Here is a 19,684-nt window from a genome sequence, read left to right on the forward strand (position 1 = left end):
TTTGGGTTAAGCGAGCAACGAGTCCGTACGGGAGTTGCAGTGATGGGACAAGACTGTAACTAACAATTGGATACCACGAAATTGGAGTGAAAAAGTATGRRAAAAAAAATATGAAAATACTAACATCGTTGAGCCTCTCACATTAAACAACMGTCTTTCCTGTAGTTTTTCTTTTGTGTTGCCAAAATAGTGACACAGACGGGGTCAAGATTCTTCACTTGGTGTTGAGTATTCTCCCTACCACACTGTCTCGTGAAAACAATGATGTGATTAGTTTGTAACGTAGCTACGAGCTCTGGCTCACAGCAGCCTCATAACCATTCAGACATTCACAATTGCCAGACACATTTGAAATATCTAGCCAACATTTGTAATTGAATATCATTGCTTGTGAACTTCAAAGCTGTAACGATTTGACAGTTTACCTTTGGTTARAGGCAAGTACGAACGCATACTAGTAGTAGTCATCTCTCCTGCTCGAGAGTCCACACATTCTGGGTGACGCGAAACAACGTCATCATCTCACTGGCTTCTTATCTATTACTAATCACCGATCTCAAAACTTGTCGTTGCACATCTCACACTACAAAGCATTGCAGATTTTGTGCCGATAAAATCAAACCTGTTTGAGCAGTCCCAGACGTCCCGATATTTTCAAAGACTACACCAGTAGCCCTCCAGATTGTCAGATGCTTCCAAGCACAGAATAAGGCTTATGGGCTTGCCAGAATCCTATTTAAACCCCCCCAGCTGACATTTACACTCCTCTAACCACTACTGCGTCATCCACCTTTCCTCAATTGGACTCTGTGTCCTCTGCCAGTGGTGTATGCTGGTACAGAAACAAAAGGCCCTATTGCAATCGAAAATGCATCCTCCTTCCTTACTCCGTTCCTTAAAGGGATCCCTGATCTCACACGGTTGAATAGTTGAAGGCAGGGCTAGCTTTCATCTATCTAATCATGTGAGATCAGTGATTACTTCGAGGAAGGCAGGACTAATTTCAACAGGGCCTAGATCTGTAGTGTGGAGTTCACAGTCCAAGGCAGTGGAGTGTAAACTGGTCTAGAATGTGTCAACGACAGAGTTCTCTTTTACTCTGGCCTGTATGTCACACCCATAATGTGAATGAGGWGGACCTTTTTAAACACATTGAAATGTGTATATATAAAATGCAGGGCATAAGTAATATATTTCTGTTTCAGTACATGTGGGAGTGTGTTTTTGTGTGTACCAGACCGTTGCTTTATGGGAGTTTTCCTGTTACTTGGGCAAATGGGCCGCAGTTGGGGAAACGCAGAAGGGCGAGGGAGGAGGGGTTACAGCATTCTAGCTTGCACAGTGACCCCGCCTAGAGGCAACATGTTCCCGGCCACATTCTGACAGCCTCAGGGGCAGGAAGGAAGTGCTTACTCACTCTCTCTTACGCACACACACTCACTCTCTCGCTCTCTCTCTCACTCACCCACCCTCTGAGACAGAGCCTTTTAAGGAAAAAGCCTTGCTCTCACTCAAGTGAAGCCGAGTCTACACACTGCTTGCGTAAACACACAGACACGCAAACATAAAGCATTGCCACACCCAAAGTAATGTGTTCACGTAAATATAAAAACAAGAATACACAATATAAATGTGGAGGACTGCATATAGATTTTTTTAAATCAAGGGTTGCATGTAGGGCTGTGATGGTCATGGGATGACTGTAACTGGCAAGCCAAATAACTGAGGTCTCGGTAATAATCGTTCAAATCGATTTTCTCCTCATCTGCTCCTGACTGAATGTGCTACCATAGACATAGAATGAATAGAACGGGTGTCCCCATTCAAGTCAATGGTGGACAGGCAGCCATTGCGAGTCAACCATAGGAGCAGAGCAGGAAGTAAAAGCAGGATGTGTACCCATCAATCCGTGCTGTGATTTTGTTGATTCAACTCAACTGACATTACAAAAAATACATTCCATTGCATGAGCCCCATCAGTTAACATCATTTGAATGAACATTCTACATTTCAGCGAGGAGGAACAAAGTTTCATCACGTTGTTAAGTCTGTTACCGCAGAAACTAAATCAACTGCACAAATGCCCTGCCATCCTGTCTTCAGTCAGCTGTTSGTTTCAGTTTTTTTATTTTTTATTTTTTATTAACCGGTTAGGACTGCTTATTTTCATCATGGTCTTCATCCAAAACTGCCGGGTTACACGTTATACATGAATTGTCCCAGCCCTTAGGGAACAGGAGCCCTATCTAGGAAAATAATGTCTGGTCACATCGTCTCTATTTATATATGCTGGTGTTAATGCTAAACTAACAATCTCTCTCATTCTCCCTTGCTCTCTCTTCATCCTATCTTTCTCTCTAATTTAGGCAGAGGCCAGGTTGGCAGCGAAGAGGGCGGCCAGGGCAGAGGCCCGGGAAATACGTATGAAGGAGCTGGAGAGACAACAGAAAGAGGTACAACTAGAGGGCACTATATTCCCAATACACACATAATGTACACACTTACGTTATACAGCACATAGACCACATGCACACAGACATGCATGCAAAATTAGTATCCATACCTACAGAACTTCAATACAACTACACTTCCAAATGTCAGACATAACAGACCAGGTGCAATACTGTACCTTACAGAGACTTGGTCCCAAAACTACACCAAGCTTTAGGCACCATGAGTCACGTCACATGACCAGGGAGACGGTTCGGGAAGCTGGAGGGTCACATGGGGCCAGGGTTGGTCATTAAAGACGAAGGCATTTCCTCTGGACACAGTGTTTCATTAAGCTGAGGGTCCTTTCATCCTGTGCCAGGGTGGGGACAGAGGTCACCAGTGTTAATGGTGTACTGTTATCACTATAGCCCAGCACGAGAGTGCACAGCTGGGGATTTCTACCAAACAAATTAGCATACACTCTGAACATCGTGAGTATAAACAACAAGCAAGAACATTGCCATTAGAGATCCGGGGAATTCAGGATTCCAGTTTTGCCTTTTTGGAACCGTCTTTTCTTAATAAGATGATTTCTAATCTTAAAAAGTCATCTTGAAGTTATACAATCTTTACATCTAGTATATTCTGGAACACATGGTGCTTACTAGTTGCCAACCCTGATTTTGGTTTACCCTTTGTACGTGCAGTAGCAGAAGCGGTCAAATTGGTGGGAAATTGATCTGCTTATGCTCTTTGACCCAGTGAGAGAGAGCATGATAAAATCCAGTTGACCTGGAGGTCTTAAGCACTTAACCCTCACCTGAGCTTGACCAGTACCTGCAATGGCTGAACTCACCAAATAGCATCGGTAATTGACGCTCTTGTTCAGTTGTCATATGACCAAGGACGCATCGGTGAATGTGTACTATTTCTTAATGTAACGGGAACTATAAAGCAAGTTGCTTTGGTCCAATAGATGTTTACATTGTGTTCAGCTGTTGTATTTGGATCGTTTTTTTTTTTATTGGCTGAGATTTTAATTAGTAGTATCTCTAGGTTAGTTTCCAGCTGTGAGATTAAGTAATGGCTCTGATTGGACCATAGGAGATTGTAAATCCCTCCGTCTCAGTAAGTAMTCCATCAAGCAGGGCTGGGGTAAATTCCATTTCAGTCAAAATTCAATACATGAATTGGACATTTCCTATTAGGAAATATTGGGTCATCTTCAGTTCATTAAAGTTATGTTTATCAGAGTGATGTATTACCTGCGATGGACTAAAGCATAGCATTATGCTACATGCTCCCTGCTAGCTTTGCCTCCCTCTTGGTTCTGCAGACTCAAGCACCTTTTAGGTTCATTAAATCACCATTTGGCTTGACTCTGCCGATAGAGGCTCTAATCTCTAGATTTTTACGTGTGTGTGTGTTACATGATGAATGTGTCTTGCTGTGGTTTATCACCTCTGATCCCTACCTAAGGGAGCCTCACCTTTCCTTGGGTCACTATTCTTAGACCACAATAATCCTACCGAAAGCTTCACAGTCACTGCTCACTCTTACTCCGACATTGCTACCCTGCTCTAAGAAACCATATGTCCTTGCCTTAATGTACAGAATGATCACTGTGATAGTGCTTGAGTTGTTTAGTGTACTATGATGTGAGTTTCTCAATATATTTAGCATTTGTCCCATTTTTAGATGTGAAATTTGCCAGCAATGAGAGACACATGCCATATGCTCACACATTTAAAACATGTGATTGAGCAAACAGTGCACCCACCCCTGTGTTATGGTAGACATGCATGAGCAGGCACACCCCCTCCTGTCATACTCACCGGATTAACAGTCAGTGTTCAGATTAGTCTGGTCAGGAGGTGTGTTTGGTATGTGTGTTTGTGTGCGAGTGTGTGTGTGTGTGTGTGTGTGTGTGTGGCTTAAACCCTCAACCCAAGTCCCAAAGTAGCTTAACGGGCTGTCCTCCTTAGTGAAGCCTCTTGTTGACTGTGGTTTGTTTTGTTGCTCCAACGATGTTATGTCTGGACAACACTACTATGCTTTCCACTACTGTCCGGATGATAACTTTAGGAGATATCCTCTTCAATTGTGGAAACACTCAAGCCAGAAGAGTGGATTGCTAGCTGTATGTCTACAGTAGTGCTAACCTAAATCATCAGGGTGTCTTCGTAGCGTCGCCTGAGCCTCTGAACTGGGAACTTTTAACCTCCTTGATCCCGTCTGCATGGCAGGCCATCGTCATTGGCGACATCTGTATGGAACACCCTAAGTTTGCATCGTGACCGCAGCAGGACGGCCGGGCGGTGGTTGGCGGGGAGGGGGTTTCGGGCTGCCCTTAAAGGGCGTCCGGGGACCCCTCCAAATAGAAAGGTGAGCCGGTATGTTTGAAGCTAGTTGGGATGGGAAGCGGGGAGGTACAGTACCTAAGCTGATTGTGTAACTGTAACTCATCTGATGAGTGGTCTTGCACTGAACGAGGCAAGGTAATTGTTTACGTGTTTATTTACACTAGAAAAATGAATAGTGACGCTTTTAGTTCTTGACCGTTTATCAAATACTTTGGTCGGACCTGGATATGAAGTTTTACCTTAATTTGCCATCTCTGMTTTGAAATCTTCTTAAATCCCAAACAATTTCTGTAATGAAATCGCCAGAAAAATCTGTGTTCTTGATTGACATGTTGCTGTGAGACACTTTAAGCACGCTGGTTCACAGCACAAYTTTTCCAGAATGCTGACTCCAACGTGCCTCACAGACGCTGAGCCGAAAAGCTTGTCACGTTTCCTTTGCTAGGTATCTTTTGCTCGGAGGTCAAAGAGAGCTCAGCTGTCAAAGCTTGGAAGAAGAGGTTCCATTATCACCTTTGTTTCGTAATGCTTTTATCATAAAATGTGTCATACCTGTGGCAATGGGACATATGTGTATGGTACTGTAAGTGCACACGTTCCTGCATGATATTTTGGAGATTTAAATGGCAAACGCATTTGTTCAGCTCTCAGGTCCTTGAAGGTGACCATCTTCGAAAGAGAAACGCTGACACAAAGGTTAACTCTAACAATAAGTGCTTTTCCGACAGGCCTCAGGCATTAACCATAACAACGGGTCAGTAAATCTGCCGTGAGGGGAGTTTGCCAAGGTTGGGTCGAGATCTTTTGGCCAGACCAATGGAGCAAGCACGGACATAGACGTAGGCAGAAAAAAGCGTTAATTGAGACTGATGGGGTCAAGAAGTGGCAGGGCGTTGTCTGAACAGCACTTCTAGTTAGCGAATGAAGAGTAACAGTGGATGAAAGGGTCGGCCCAACTGATGATGGATCTGTAGAACTGAGAATCGCACACCAGCCAAAGCTTGTACTGCAGGGCTGAAAGCGAGAGAGTGCTGTTAAATCTGGATTAGTGGCCCACTGACAGGCCAGTGAAACTGGAGGGGTAGGGTGTCTTTAAAACCAGGAAAAGCATTGTCGGCTGGGTATTGGGGGACAGTATAGAAGAGGTGGCACATTTTTCACATAGTTCGTAGAGCGATTTTGGTTCAGCGACCACAGCTTCTAGACTGAGCTCAAAGGTACAGCATGTAAAACATTGAAACATTTTGTTCAACAAAATCAGAAATAGTTAGCTTGTTTGCTCAAGTGGACCTCCACCGAGACCAGATCATATACTTTAAGGAACCACTCATAGGGAGTTAATCAAACTTCTCTTGGTGAGTGCAATAACTAATGCATTTCATGATTTTAAATACATTTCTAAGCTTGTATGAAGTGAATGCATCTCATAGTGTCGTGGGAAGGTTTGGTCTCCATCTCTTGTCTTTGGSGTCTGTTTTGGACCATTTAATGCTGTAGTTTCCCCAATTCAGGTCTAATAGAATAGTTTTTTTAACTGCATGTACCTGCTAATGAAGACGGCTAGTGCCGTTCTGAGTTAAAACTGTTTTTGTCTATGTATAAACGATAAATATCCCAATGCTTAAGATGTTCAGAGGGGTATACTACATAGCGGGTTTGAGGACCTGACTTTGGTCAGCTCCGAGTTCAACTTGGGATAACCGTTGACATAAAGGTGGCTCACCTTCTAGCCAGGCCAATTTCTATGGCAACGAATACTTCCGCTCTAACCTGTTAACTCCACTTTATCCTGAAAGAAGTCTCTGGGCGGTGCGTTGAGGAGCAATTAAATCAGATTCCCTCACTCTCACAAAGACCACATTATCATCCCTTCATCTGGAGAATAGTTGATGTTCTTTTGTGTTAAATATAGTAATAATGAAAGACCTGTCACACTACATATTTTGTAATGTCAAGATGCATTTAAAACTTCACGTGCAGTAAAACCTTCGTATGACTTTATACAATTATTTTATCAATAGTGGGGGGAAAAAGGGTAATTGATAAGCAGAAAGACGGTATTAATGATACACGTAATGAAATGAAGACGGCCTGTCAAATAGCTTTTTTCTCATAGMCTGAATTTGCAGGATAACTGTTCTTACACGCAGTTACTAGCTTAGATTGAGTTAGCAACAAGTGCGGGATCAATATCCACCTTCGTAACATGGATGAAGCCTGAGTTGGAGCTAGTGTTCAGTAATGTGCTAGGTCTTATTTATTTAAAGAGCATATTGAAGTTAGAAGCAATAGGATTTGAAGCAATAGACTACAACTATTTTAGCACCGTTTCGCGCTGCTTTGAGACAAGCATGGGGACTGGTCTTGATAAATCAATGAGATTTTTATTTTCACTGAATCTCCGTTTGGGTATTGGTTAGACTAGAATTAGAAAATTAGGGTGAAGAAATGTAATGCTCTTAGTGTAACCTTTAATTAACTATGCAAGTCAGTTAAGAACAACATGTATTTACAAGGACAACCTACTCCTTCCTCTCCGTCGGGGAATTGAACCCCGGTCTCCCGCATGCCCDGGCCTGCCCGCACAATATGGGGATTCTTTAGCTAAATAGCCCAGTACTGTACTACCCACCGTAACGTTGTACAGTACCATATTTTCCATTCCGTCCTAACAAACCCAGAGGGTTTTTCGTTTTTCTTGTAATAGAAACACCATAATATTAGTCCAATTAATTAAGCAAGTACCAATCAAAAGTTTGGACACACCTACTCATTCCAGGATTTTTCTTTATTTTTACTATTTTCTACATTGTAGAATAATAGTGAAGACATCGCAACTATGAAATAACACATGGAATCAGTTAAGAACAAATTCTTATTTACAAGGACAGCCTACTCCTTACTCCCCGTCGGGGAATTGAACCCCGGTCTCCCGCGTGCCCGCATTTTCTAGTACAGCCATTATTGAAGGTACTTGAGATCACCAAGAAAGTCTGGACATGGTCTGCTCATTCTTATGTAAGGAATTAGGCACTTTCCMATGTTTATTACAGTATGTATTGAAGGCTATGTTTACTTGTAAACAAATGCAGGTGGCTTATCTTCAAAATGCTTTATTATCCAAATGTAACAGCATATACTGTACAAATCAAGTTTATTTTATATAGCCCTTCGTACATCAGCTAATATCTCGAAGTGCTGTACAGGAACCCAGCCTAAAACCCCAAACAGCAAGCAATGCAGGTGTAGAAGCACGGTGGCTAGGAAAAACTCCCTAGAAAGGCCAAAACCTAGGAAGAAACCTAGAGAGGAACCAGGCTATGAGGGGTGGCCAGTCCTCTTCTGGCTGTGCCGGGTGGAGATTATAACAGAACATGGCCAAGATGTTCAAATGTTCATAAATGACCAGCATGGTCAAATAATAATCRGGAGTAAATGTCAGTTGGCTTTTCATAGCCGATCATTAAGAATATCTTAATGTACAGTACTATATTTCTTCATCAGCATCTTTATGCTTATGTTAATAAAATAATAATAAAAATAATCTTTCAAAATGCAGTTGTTGATTTAGTTATGGATCCACAAATTGCTATGGGAATAAATATCACTGAATTACAGAAATATTGGAACAAAGTTGTCTATTAAAGGCAAACAAAGTTTTGCTTACTGAAATATGCTTTCAAACACACATGGTCACATTGTACAGCGTCATTATGGCTATTAGCAGGGCAATAGTTTGGCCTTTATAACTATTATTTGGGCCTTTTTATTCAGATTACAATCGCTCACTGTCATTTTTTTTAAAGGAAATAATCTCCAAAATATCGTTATATATATATATATATATATATATATATAGCCTTCCCGCTGTGGACGTCTATTTCAGCACCGTTTAATGCTGACACAAGCATGGAGAAACTAAAATGTTCAATTATTTTCCATGATATTCATAAGATATGTGTTGACTGAATATAAGCAAGTGATGTCCGCTAAATAATCAAGTTAGGTTTCTCCAGAAATAAATACATCTAAATAACAAACTGACTTTATTTACAAATTAGTGAGACTGTCTCAGTCCATGTTCAAGAATTGCCTTTTTATCGCTCACTCTAGGTTAAATGAAAACAAAATCTCCAAAAGCGATTATTATTCATTCATTTAGAATTAGATAAAAAGACCCTTAGATATTCTCACAGATCCTAACGGAAAATGCCCCTTAGATATTAATGTAGAATTCTCCAATCCACTAAATGTAATTAATGGCAGAGAGTCACTTCATTGAAAAAAAAAATAATAAGTTTTTAGATATACTGTAGGCCTACCATAGGCGAAGTGAGTGTTGGTTACGCTACAATTAGGGTGTGGAAATGTTATGCCCGTTAGATATTTATTTTAGAATCCTCTTATGCTGTAGCCTACTCCCGACYGTCACGTTGTACAGCGCAATATTTTMCATTCSATYCTAACWGAAACCCTGAGGGWTTCRTTTTTCTCGGAATAGAAACACCATAATATTAAYTAAATGAATTCAGCCAAATTTCTTGAAATCAATCCCATGTACCAAGGTTTTGAATTCTCTAGTGAAGCCAATATGGGTGACTATCAAATGCTTCTCAAAGTTGCCCTTCGGTGGTCAAACTAGCACATTAACGTAAAAAAACGGCTGACAATCGAATAACGTGCCATAGAATGCTGCAGCAGCCCGCAAGRTGTGCTGCAGTATGACGCAACTTTTAAAGGAGGAACCACTGTAGATCTAGCTAGTGTTGTAGTATACCCTTTCGTTCTTTAGGACATCTGGCTATGAAAGTCTAGTTACTGGGGTTTTGTCTGCTACCTATTTGTACAGCAGCACTGACTGAAATGCATGTCGTTTTTTAGGATCTCTTCAGAGGTAGTTGAGATTTAAAGTAAGGCAATATTGGTGAATCATAGAATAATGTGTTGACACTGTCGCTGAGKAACATCCCCTCCTAGAAAGAAACAGGCCATGTTTTGGATCTTGTCAAAACATGACTTGACTTGAGAAAAGTGTACAGTATTTTGGCTGATTGCCTCGTGTGCCAGGTGACACGGGTCATGCTACTGTTGAGATGCCAACACGCTGTCACTAACCTTAAGGAGCCACGGTCGGAAAGAATCCTGCTTACCCTGGTGACTCTAATCACATGGTCCCTCCCGAGACCATCATGTGAACTCTTGAGACGTTCCTGGGGTCGGTTACTGTTGGCCTGCCACGCTATGTCCATGCCACATTCCACAGCCAAGTCCCTGTCATAAGCAATAACTTGCCTCTGTGTGGACACCACCCTAATTATTGTACTGTTCTCTCGCTTTCTATGTAGGTTTACATACATATACGTATACAGCTTTACATTCTCTCTCTCGCCCTCTTTGTTGTGGTCTATCATGTTTTATCCCTCTGTTCCCCAATGTCACTCTTTTTTCTTTTATTCTTTCCCTTTCTGTCCCTGATTCCTGGTTCCTCTCCTCCATTGCCCTGGCTGCTCCTCCTGTGGTGTTAATTTATAGATCTATCAGGTTCAGAAGGTAGGATTCTTGTCCCCCCCCCCCACATTTTCTGTACTGTTTTTCTACTTTCATTATCATCTTGTCAGTAGTAAAAATTAAAAAAAATAAAGTGTTTTTCTTTCTTCAATTTAGACATGCATCCCGGTATAAATGTTTTAGTTATTTGTTACAAAAATGTCTATGCCAATATAAATTCACCATGGTTTAGACGACATAGTACACATAGCTAGATAATAATGATTGTTCGATGAGCTGTGCCTTTCCACCCTTCCTTCCTCTCCTCTCACGCTCTTTCCTCAGAAATATTACGGCTTGGACAACAAACCAGACAAAGTAGACAGCGAATGGGGACACATCGAGCAATGGATGGTACAGTCAATAACGAGAATGAATCTTTGACATGCGAAGCGTTGTTAATGAATTAGCTGCACTAACGGTTGTGGAATAACAGCTTGTTTTTGAATCATGCATGAAAGTAATTCACTATCACTCTCTTTCAATAYTCAAAGCTGTTAATAATGCCAGGTTATGTGAATGTTCTTAGCCATGGAGAATAGCTGAGATTAAAAAAAGGGCTTTCCTCTTAAACCTATATGGCATTTGCTTTTCATATTTTTTTTGAGAGGCTTTTGTGTGCGATATACCTTTTTAGCTAACAAGTTCTAGAGCGGATTGTTGATYTATAAGGCCGCACATCTAATGATAATCCACAGAATTGATGTGYATGTTGAATGGGTTTGGATCTGCATGTCCTATCCCTTTCGTGTAGACTGCCTGGGTTTTGATGATCCCCTTGACTGCCAAGCGACGGTCTTATTCTTGCAGTGTTCCTGGGTGGTTCAGATCCACCAGACTGGACACTGTGTGACATAGGTCTCTCCTGTCATATTGTGTTTTTAAAAGACAAATGCTGAATTATGTGAAGGTATCGGAAAACAATGACAAGTAACCAACCACAGCATGTGATGAAAGTTGCAGGAGAGGAACTAATCTCTGTCCTGTMCTGTCTGTGTAACCATGTCTGCTTGAGTGGTTAGGTGACAGGATCAGTATCCATGGCCACAGTGATGTGATGAACTGGAGGCATGGCTGCTTAGGGAATGAATGCAGTGCACTTGACCATTGAGAATTTGTTCACGTTCAAAGGTTAGCAGGCAATTACCCTTCACTTTCAATTCTCCTCAGTTTAATAGCCACAGTTGAATTGGAAAAAGTGTGCATACATGCTAGAAGTCCTCCTTTGGAATAATGGGGTGTGAGTTTTTGCACGTAAGTGTGCCCTTGTGCGAGTTTTAATTTGTCTGTTTGTTTGGGTGCTTGCTGAAACCCCTCTCTGACGTGCCTATATGAACAACAATGTTGATATTGTTCTAAGTGTTTCATCCTTCCCCTGTCMTTTGAACCTTTGACCTCTACCTGTGTCCTATTTTCCTTTTTCATTCCTCCAGGAGGACAGTGAGAGGTACTCACGCCCCACACAGAGACATACTTCGGTGTGTATTCCTCTCCCCCTATCATCCACCATCTCTCTTTGCACCTTCCTGTCTCCATCTGACAAAAGCAGCTTTCGTTTCTTTGAACCGTGACTTAATACCTTGGGAACTCAGGTGCTGGAGTGTCACAATGTCAGCACTTTTTGTTCAAGTGACGATATTTGTCTCCTATCAGTCAATACACTCCAAGTTCCAATATCCAATCCATACTAGGATACTATTTAGTATGGGTTGATYGGCAATATTTTGCCTTATATCATGTAGTATGCTTGTTGGGATAAACAGTGAGGTCTGAAATGATTGACACCCTTGATAAAGATGAGCAAAAATACATTTATACTGGGGAAATAATTTTTATACTAATACAATTGCTCAGAGAAATACATGTTTAACAAGTAGTACTGTTTTTCTCTAACAGATAAGGGTTAAAATTATTGACAACCCTGTTTTCAATACCTTACCTTGGGAGGATAATGGCACTGAGCCTTTYTCWAAAAWRWWWTWTGAGTTGGAGAACACATTGGGACCATTCCTAMATACAGMATCCKTCYAGATCCTTGATATCCTTTGTCTGTGATTATGGACTGCCCTCTTCAATTCAAACAGGTTTTCAATGGGTTTCTGGTTTGGAGACTGAGATGGCCATTACAAATTGTTGATTTTTATGGCCAATTAACAATTTATTTGTAGATGTGTTYGGGGTTATTGTCTTGCGGGAAGATCCACTTGCACCAAGTTTCAGCTTTCTGRCAGAGGCAATCRGGTTTGTGCCTAAAATGTCCTGGTACTGGGTAAAGTTCATGATGCCATTRACCTTAACAASGGCCCCGGGACCAGTGGAAGCAAAATAGCYGCATWAMATCAAATATCCACCACCATATTTTACGAGGTTATTCTCTGCTCGTGCATTCTCATTTCGACGCCAAAGCCACCGCTGGTGTGAGTGGCCAAAGAGCTCTATTTTCATGTCATCCAACAAATGTAAATCCTGGAGTTTGCTAAATAGCATTGGCACTTGGATTGGAACTGGTGCTTTGGTCAGATGACATGAAAATAGAAACCCATTGAAAACCTGTGCAGACAAAGGGTATCAAGGATCTAGAAGGATTCTGTATGGAGGAATGGTCTGAAATCCCTCCCAATGTGTTCTCCAACTCAAACTTTTTAGAAAGAGGCTCAGTGCCATTATCCTCAAGGTGACGTATTGAAAACAGAGGTGTCAATCATTTTAACCCCTACCTTTTTTAGAGAAAAAAAATATTGCTGGTTAGACATGAATTGGAACTTTGGGCTGAATGTGTCATTGTGAAGTTCATACATACAGTAATTCTGMTTATAGATTATGCATCTCAATTAGCCACAAAATCCCTAGTTTGAAAGCGACCGTTTTTCATGAAGCTGTGCAGTGTCATTTTTYCCCYGCGTGGGCCAGCCCCCTAGCAATTCAAGTTYTAGCCAATGAGGTTCARCCCTTCGCCATTTGAGTGACATCTAGCAAGAGGCACATCATATATACCCACAGCAGAGCGAAATAAAGAGCAATGASGTGKTGCACATATCTGCACATGTGATGTGGGTACGCAGTTTTCGGKKACCACTTTTGGCTCGTGAGTGCTACTTTCAGAGCTACTGGCTAAAAAGTATAYGAAAGTACCGGAACATCTCTTTCCCTGAGCAATTGTATTATTATAAAATAGTATAATTTCCCAATCTTTTTGAGCATACAATATAGCTCAGTATAGTAATTATTTATCATTTTTGCTAAGGGTGYCAATAATTTCACACACTAATGTCATTCAGTGTGGCCCACTCTGACTCCACTGCCCTGGGCCATTGAGCTGTGTTCTCAGGCACATAATCTGGTTTGTACAGCCAGTCTGGGGAGCACAGAGAAAGAGGTCACAGTCAAGTCATTTACAGACGGAGGGGAGAGATTCATTTCTGAGGTSTTTCAGTGAACCATGTTAAACACCAGGGTTGGGGTGAAATTACATTTCAATTCATGGAGTAAATTGAAATTCAATTTTCCTCGTTGTGTATCAAAAAATTCATTGGAATTTCTGTTTCTTTCTTAATTTGACTGTTAAACCACATTAAATATTTTTTCCCCCAAGTACAGATGTTGTACTGGACAATCGAAGAACATCTACTTAATTTGYTTTGTTTCCCACACAGATCTCAGACGATGATGAGCGGATGTCTGTGGGCAGCCGAGGCAGTGTGAGGGTCAGTATCACTCTAACGCCGCCATCTTTGTTTTCAATCCAATTGCAGAATTTATGACTATCGGTAAAGAGGCTTGAGGTAGAAGTTGCCCCTAAACACAGATCTTGGATCTAACTGTAACCATTAGGGATAGTAAAACCAGTGGTTAGGGCATTTTCTACCAACTTCCATAAAGAGGTAAGCATGAGTGGTTCCATAGCTGCTCAGAAGGGGGTAACAAGTACAACCATCACTTGGTGTTTAAACTCTTGGTGACGATGCTATTTATGTCTTTGGGCAGTCGGATATTGATGCAATAGGGGCCTACGGAAGAGGGGTAAGACTTYACCTGCTGTGAGATTAACCTGGCCTGATCATCTAACCCTACTGCATCCCATAATGGTCTTTATGTCAGTTTTTAGTAACAACATGTAGTTGTTAGTTTACAATTTAAACTCAATTCCGAGCAAGGCAACGATGGCGTGCCAAAACATGACAGTCCTCTTAGGAGAAAATCAAGCATAGCAGGATCAGGCACCAACCATGTCATTTTCTCCCTTAGCGACAGCAAAATAGTTTCACAGGAAAGCCAACAAATTGTTGGGTAGATTTTGGCTCATTATTTACATTATTAACTCATCAGTTTGATTAACTGCAGATGTGATAGTTACTAATCATGGTTTAATGTGTGTTGGGAAGATTGCAATACATTTCCCACAGTTGCAGCGTACTGCGGTGCAGCTTGCATGGTCTTTCAGAATTCTATGGCACGTTATTTAAGTGTTAACCACTGGTACTATTAATGCGAGTTAGGGTTAGTTTGACCACCAGAGGGCATCTTTGAGAAGTATTTGAAAGCCTTCAATAGCGGCTGTACTAGAGAATGCAGGCACACGGGAGACCGGGGTTCAATTCCCCGATGGGGAGGAAGGAGTAGGCTGTCCTTGAAAATACGATTTTGTTCTTAATTGACTTGCCTAGTTACACTAAGAGCATAACATTTCTTCACCCTTGTAGTCTAACCAATACCCAAAGGAAGATTCAGTGAAAATATAAATCGAATTGAATTATCAAGAMCAGTCCCCGTGTTTGTCTCAGAACAGCGTGAAACAGTGCTGAAATAGTTGTAGGCTAATGCTTCTAACTTCAATATGCTCTTTAAATAAGACCTACACCACTTTTAGCAGCACATTACTCAACACTAGTGAGACTCATGTCGCCTACGGTAGGCAAACAGTATATCGAAAAATGTGACGTGACTCTCCGCCAATAATTACAAATAAAGGATATTTCTGTAATTCAGTGATATTTATTCCCATGGTAAAGTCATTATGGATCCATAACTAAATAAACATTGGCATTTTGAAAGAGTATTTTTATCATTATTTTATTAATGAAAGCTTGAATATGCCATCATTAGTTACATTGTTTTAGTTTAAACGTGCAGACTGACACTAARAACAGAACAGCGGGAACGTTTCCCTAGTCAGCGMCATTATTAGTGCAATGCCCCTTAAATATTTTGGAGACTATTTTGTTTTCAAATCATGTAAAATGAGCGAGGAAAAAGGACATTGGGTGACATTGTTACTAATTTGTAAATAAAGCCAGTTGGTTATTTATAATTTATTTCTGTTTGTAGAGGGGGAGAAACCAAAAACCTACAGTCATCTCATGGGTCTCCCAGTCGAGGCCGGCACGGGTATTGAACCAGCATCTGTAGCAACGCACAATTATCAGTTTCTATTTAGGTTTATGTCGCCCATTCATTGTCAGAGACACAGTAGGACCCAAAAGCATAATTGGTGCTCTAACTCCCCCTTGCACTGTTCTGGAGCAATGAAGTGGTGACACAGGGTACCGTACTAAACCACAAATTACCTCTAAATCCCGCAGCATAATCGCAAACCTTTTAGTGGAGCAACCACTTTATCCAGTCTTGGGTTTGTGTGTCTGTGTGTGTGTCACAGACATTAGCATGGACTTATTGTAGGGTGTTGTTCAGACATGGTGTGTACTCTGGAGAAAGTTGACATGACTGTGTGATGACACAAAGCCTGACTAATTGACGTTTGTGTTCTAAAGTTGAGTTGAATGTTATATTTAACAATAAGGCCTGAGGAATGTGGTATATTGGCCATATACCGCAAACCCCCAACGTACCTTAATTATAAACTGGTTACCAATGTAATTAGAGCAGTAAAAATAACTTTTGTCATACCCGTGATATACGGTCTGATATACCACGGCTGTCAGTCAATCAGCATTCAGGGCTCGAACTACCCAGTTTAATACTATTTACCATCGGAACCACTAATGATTGCCCCTCGGAGGCATGCTTCAATGCTTAATAACCCGAAACAAGCACTTGTCTTACATGTTTATTTAATCAAACCATAATTGGCTTGTTTGGTTACATTATAGCTTCATCTTGGGTGTTAGTACGGTTAATTTCTTCAGTGGACTACTAGGTTGGTCCCTGGCTAGTGCGATGGAGTAAATCGACTTTTATAGAGCTGGCTAGCCTGACTGCCAGCTGTCTGTTCCAAAACAAACACAATGTGCATCATAAATGGCACCCTATTCCTTTTATAGTGACTACTTTTGACCAGGGCCCATAGGGATCTGGTCAAAAGTAGTGCACTATATAGCGAATCGGGTGCCATTAGGGACTAAGACACAGACTCAGAACTATTTTAGGCACTGTTGTCTGAGTTCTCATAGAGAAATGTTTTCTGGTGAGTAATCATGGAAAATACTGTAGTGTTAAAGAATTGTAGTTAAATGAGAAATATGTCCTTAAAGGGAGACGCACGTTTTTAAAACCGAAAAAGGGATGGGTCTAGACTAGAGGTCGACCGATTACGATTTTTCAACACCGATACGGCCAATTTTTTAAAATATTTTTTTATTTGGAATAATGACAATTACAACAATACCGAATGAACACTTATTTTAACTTAATATAATACATCAATAAAATCAATTTAGCCTCAAATAAATAATGAAACATGTTCAATTTGGTTTAAATAATGCAAAAACAAAGTGTTGGAGAAGAAAGTAAAAGTGCAATATGTGCCATGTAAGAAAGCTAACGTTTAAGTTCCTTGCTCAGAACATGAGAACATTTGAAAGCTGGTGGTTCCTTTTAACATGAGTCTTCAATATTCCCAGGTAAGAAGTTTTAGGTTGTAGTTATTATAGGAATTATAGGACTATTTCTCCCTATACTATTTGTATTTCATTAACCTTTGACTATTGGATGTTCTTATAGGCACTTTAGTATTGCCAGTGTAACAGTATAGCTTCCATCCCTCTCCTCGCTCCTACCTGGGCTCGACCCAGGAACACAACGACAACAGCCACCCTCGAAGCAGTGTTACCCATGCAGAGCAAGGGGAATAACTACTCCAAGTCTCAGAGCGAGTGACGTTTGAAACGCTATTAGCGCGCACCCCGCTAACTAGCTAGCCATTTCACATCGGTTACACCAGCCTAATCTCGGGAGTTGGTAGGCTTGAAGCACAGCGAAGAGCATCTGGCAAAACGCAGGAAAGTGCTGTTTGAATGAACGCTTACGAGCCTGCTGCTGCCTACCACCGCTCAGTCAGACTGCTCTATCAAATCATTGACTTAGTTATAACATAATAACACACAGAAATACGAGCCTTAGGTCATTAATATGGTCGAATCCGGAAACTATCATCTCGAAAACAAGACGTTTATTCTTTCAGTGAAATACGGAACCGTTCCGTATTTTATCTAACGGGTGGCATCCATAAGTCTAAATATTCCTGTTRCATTGCACAACCTTCAATGTTATGTCATAATTACGTAAAATTCTGGCAAATTAGGCGGCCCAAACTGTTGCATATACACTGACTCTGCGTGCAATGAACGCAAGAGAAKTGACACAATTTCACCTGGTTAATATTGCCTGSTAACCTKGATTTMTTTTAGCTAAATATGCAGGTTTAAAAATACATACTTCTGTGTATTGATTTTAAGAAAGGCATTGAWGTTTATGGTTAGGTACACATTGGAGCAACGATACGCACCGCATCGATTATATGCAACGCAGGACACGCTAGATAAACTAGTAATATCATCAACTATGTGTAGTTAAATAGTGATTATGATTGATTGTTTTTTATGAGATAAGTTTAATGCTAGCTAGCAACTTACCTTGGCTTCTACTGCATTCACGTAACAGGCAGGCTCCTCGTGGAGTGCAATGTAATCAGGTGGTTAGAGTGTTGGACTAGTTAACTGTAAGGTTGCAAGATTGAATCCCCCAAGCTGACAAGGTAAAAATCTATCGTTCTGCCCCTGAACGAGGCAGTTAACCTACCGTTCCTAGGTCGTCATTGAAAATAAGAATGTGTTCTTAACTGACTTGCCTAGTTAAATAAAGATTAAATAAAGGTGTAAAAAAAWATATATATATATACAGATTTCCGATTGTTATGATTAATCGGCCATTCTGATTAATCGGTCGACCTCTAGTCTAGACCTAGTTGTGAGTTTGTGGTTTTCTTGGCTGCTGCAATGGTTTGCATGTTTTACCCAAACCAGAAAGTAACGTGTGGCTAATGTCTTTATCAGTTTGGTGGTGATGGGAATCCATCCACAGTTTTTATGCGAGTAAAGTGAAACTGTATAAAAAATATTATCATGGCAACTGTGATGGAAACAAGAAGTTTTATAAATGCTGACAGATCRTTTGTTCTCTCAACATGGTGCGATCTTTTTCTATCCTGAAAATGTATTATGTGAGAAATGGCAATGGAGTCACATAGTGTATAGTCCTCCCACTACAACTCGGGAAACTAATGCAGTTTATTAGGCTACAGATTCAATTAATGATGATGAACTTCACAGGATGGTGAAAGTGCACGGTGATGTTGATGCTCCTTTTCAATAAATATCGAGGGTCTTATTCTGGTGACATGATGGATCGATGCTTGACTGCCGTTTGACAAATACAAATATTCTCGCTCTTATCCATACTAATCTCATGTAGACTTGCCTACCCGCACTGGATCTGCGAGCTGTTGGCTAGAGAGCACGTGCCAAGATCAGAGTAGGCACATTTTGCTATTTAACGCAACAGTTTTTGTGACAAGTTTGATTTGTGTTCACTACATGAAAACTGAAGCGAAAAAGTAGATCGCGCACTGATTTTTATCTGCAACAAGTCAGTTTGGTGGAAACTAACCACTTGTGGGAAAATGTGCATATTTTCTTTTTGTGGATTTTAGAATATCCACATTAAAATCTGTTGCCATTTGGATGGAAACCTAGACACTGAGGAAAATGCAAGGTGTCTTCCTCCCATCCTGCCTTGCCCGTCGTTGTATTTTTTTTTGGTGACATTAATTTGACATGTCAGTAATTTAGTGGGTGTGGCTCCACGTATACTGTTTCCATGATGGCTTTTCCCATGGGCGGGAGAGGCGTCCTGACACACACCTTTACCCGCCTCCTCAATCCCCCTCTCCCAGGGCTCCTCCTCCCTTTCACAGGAGAAGGACAAGAAATCCAAGAAAAAGAAGAAACACAAACACAAAGATCGTGACGTACGTAAAGACTGTGACCTTTAAGAATAGCCCAAACTGAAAAATGATTGCAGTTTTGTTGCTCATTTGCATGTCTTCT

At 40.9% G+C, this 19,684-nt stretch overlaps 1 protein-coding gene across 11 annotated transcripts in view; it reads left to right on the forward strand.

Moving 5' to 3' along the window:
- The window catches only part of LOC111959462 (leucine-rich repeat flightless-interacting protein 2), an 88,553-nt gene that overhangs the window by 38,142 nt on the left and 30,727 nt on the right, over window positions 1-19,684 (forward strand). For 6 of the 11 annotated variants that reach the window (XM_023981030.2, XM_023981018.2, XM_023981026.2 and 3 more), the window contains exons 2-8: window positions 2,367-2,453; window positions 10,329-10,346; window positions 10,629-10,697; window positions 11,777-11,821; window positions 13,997-14,047; window positions 14,328-14,363; window positions 19,531-19,605. In XM_023981030.2, coding sequence (XP_023836798.1) covers window positions 2,367-2,453; window positions 10,329-10,346; window positions 10,629-10,697; window positions 11,777-11,821; window positions 13,997-14,047; window positions 14,328-14,363; window positions 19,531-19,605 — 381 coding nt within the window. The remainder of the gene's footprint in view (window positions 1-2,366; window positions 2,454-10,328; window positions 10,347-10,628; window positions 10,698-11,776; window positions 11,822-13,996; window positions 14,048-14,327; window positions 14,364-19,530; window positions 19,606-19,684) is intronic. The other 5 variants (XM_023981024.2, XM_023981027.2, XM_023981019.2 and 2 more) reach the window with 4 other exon arrangements.

Source organism: Salvelinus sp. IW2-2015, linkage group LG36 (assembly GCF_002910315.2).
Source record: "Salvelinus sp. IW2-2015 linkage group LG36, ASM291031v2, whole genome shotgun sequence".
NCBI lineage: Eukaryota > Metazoa > Chordata > Actinopteri > Salmoniformes > Salmonidae > Salvelinus > Salvelinus sp. IW2-2015.